At 45.3% G+C, this 2702-nt stretch overlaps 1 protein-coding gene across 1 annotated transcript; it reads right to left on the reverse strand.

The window, feature by feature from the left end:
- Positions 1 to 660: 660 nt before the first annotated feature.
- Positions 661 to 2199, reverse strand: LOC140901482 (interleukin-20). The gene is made up of 4 exons (XM_073320407.2): positions 2166 to 2199; positions 1593 to 1738; positions 1050 to 1124; positions 661 to 943 (listed from the first exon to the last, which is right to left on the reverse strand). Exons 1-4 carry the CDS (start codon positions 2197 to 2199, stop codon positions 866 to 868), a joined length of 333 nt encoding a protein of 110 aa, XP_073176508.2. The 3' UTR covers positions 661 to 865.
- Between the last annotated feature and the right edge of the window lie 503 nt (positions 2200 to 2702).

Below are 2702 nucleotides of genomic sequence, written 5' to 3' on the forward strand. Positions count from 1 at the left end.
TTCCCCCCCGCCCCTTTGCCCCACTGACTGCCGAAGTAAGTAGCCAGCCAAAGGACTGCAGTTTGCCCGAGCGAGGGGCTGCAGTTTACCACTGTGGCGAGAGGCTGGGTAAATGACTGCCAGTTCCCCCGGAAGGGGGGAGACAATGGAGTTGGGGCACAGCCGGAGAGTCATGCCCTGAAGAGGACGCCAAGGTCCGGGAGTGACGTGGGTCCCCACAGACAGCAGTAATGGAGAGTGAGACACCACCAGAGGGGGGCGCCCTGCTGCTGGACAGCTCTAATTCCTAGAACAACCGGCAAGAGGCACCACGGTGGTGAGCACAACCCTTTACAGGGACCAATCCTGCAAGCCTTCCCCAGGCTGTACTCTTGTTAGCTTCAATGGGAGTTCACTACCTGCGTGGGTCTTGTAAGATTGAGCCCTAGGGTTGTAAGCATCTTTCTTTACTAATATCTAGACTGAAGTAGCTCCCAAGGTGTACTCTGTACTTTCCAAACACAGAAGAAGATACAGTCCCTGTCCCAAAGAGCACACAATCTAAATAATAATTTCATTAAATTGCTCAAGAGACTCATCTAACCACGACTAAAAGGAATAATTAAAAACTACCCTTAATAGCAGAGAAAGTCTTTCAAGGCTAGTCAGGAATATAAGTGCTGTGATTTGAAAAACCACACGTGAGCTTGAAATAATTGCTTCTTTACGCAAGACAATGTCTAAACATTTACGTTGCCAATTCAGGTCAATGGGAAGACCCCCAAAGAAAGCTGGATTAAGACCTTATTGCACACTCATCACCATGGCAGCTGCACAACTTTAAAGCACCTTTAAAAGTTGCATGTTGGTTATTGTATTCTGTTCTCTAATGAGCCTTCTCCATCCAGTCTAGGAGGATATCCAGCTCCCCAAGGGATTTCATTGCTGCAGAAGCAATGTTCAGCTGGAAGCAGATTGAAAGAAATATTCAGTAAATAATTACGGCAATATGAAATGAGCAAAAAGGAATCCAAGTCTTTGCATTAGCAAATAAAGTCTGATCAATTTACCTGTCCATAATTGGTGAGAATTTGTTTATATTTCTCTATTGCTTCCTCTCCACAATTGCACGCATTTTGTTCATTCTAGAAAAATGAGAGAGAATTCATGAGGCTTTTCTCCTTTAACAAGCTGTGGCTTTCTGATTAATATGGAGACTCTTTCATAGGCTAGCTCTTGCTAAACTGTGCAAAATACAGCATTCCCTTAAATCAGACTGCCTCATCTACGGATGAAATTCACTCCCATAACTAGCGCAAGTCCAAGATCCCAATTAAATACTATTTTGCAGATTCAAATAGGAGCTATGTGGTGCAAGGGTAAATCTCAAAGATTCCCAGTGATCAGAACATGTGAACAATTCTTTTCATGGGGTTTTGATGCTTCTGTTCTTTGTTGAAGCCCCTAACTCTCTTTTAAGCCAATTTTTTGGAACCTCAGGAAATGTTCTGGCTGATTTATTTAAATCTATGCCAAGTTTGTTCATATCCCTCACGTTCATGGATTTAACATACATTTTAGAGATAACTGGGATTTATTGAAACCTGACATACACATTGTCTGAATTTCTTCTTGATGCTGAGGAAAGAATTGGCTATGCTGCTGATTTTCCGGTCGACATGAGAATCCTCAGTCTCACAGTGTTTGAAGACCTTGTCCACATAGAATCTTAAAAGGTGATGGATGATGCAACATCTATCTGCAGACTTAAGAAAAATAGTATCTTTTCTTTTTAAATGCTTTACACAGTGCTATAAAAAATTATAATCAGCAAGCACTTCACCCATCACTAAAATGCAGCCATCTTTGGTGCTAAACATGGCAGTTGAATGGATAATTTTTTTTTAAATTCTGTTTGATACATTTTGCTACAATGTTTACAATAGATTTGGGATAGATTTTCAAAAGAACTCAGCTCCCAAGAGGACTGTCCTAGGGTATCCCCTGCCGGGAGCGGCTCTCCTGTGGCAGGCCACGGCATGTCAGTCATGTCTGCCTCAGTTTCTCCATTCAGCGTCCCCAGTAACTCTATGCAAGCTTTCTTGACACAAATGTACCCTCCTTGGGTCTGGTTTATAATGAGACATTGGGAAAACCGTCCCAAACACATGTAGTTCATTTCTCACCCCAGTGCCAACAGTCATTAAGATCACCCGACATCTTGTCTCATGATGCCCCACATATCACACGCAGGCACCTTTGACCATGCCCAGACTCTCCAGAAGTCCTCCTCTGTCCTTGTACCAGGACAGCCACCCCGACCCTTCCTATTGGAGTGTTACTTCTACTCTTCCCAGTGGGAGCCCCCACAGCCTCTCTGCTGGGAGATTGTCTTTACCAGGGGAACATCCCTCACTCCCCTTGGCCCTTTCATGGCTCTTCTGGGCCCAGCTCTCTGACCCTGGAGACATCAGCGGGTAAGCTCCTCCACTGCTCCCCTGCCTTCTTTCCTTGGCTGTGGTTCAGAGTCAGCAGGTAACTCCCTCTGCTGCTCCTCCTGCCTTCAGCCTTCTCCAGTCCTGCCTTTCTGGCTTAGGGACACCAATCTGCAAACGCCTCTTACTGTTTCCTGCCTTCCGCTTTCTCCCAGCTCCTAAGCATACAGTGTCTGTGGCAGACCTCACCTGCCCCCTGACTCCCACTCAGGCAGCTCTGATTCAGCA

This window comes from Lepidochelys kempii, chromosome 21 (genome assembly GCF_965140285.1).
Source record: "Lepidochelys kempii isolate rLepKem1 chromosome 21, rLepKem1.hap1, whole genome shotgun sequence".
Taxonomy (NCBI): Eukaryota; Metazoa; Chordata; order Testudines; family Cheloniidae; genus Lepidochelys; species Lepidochelys kempii.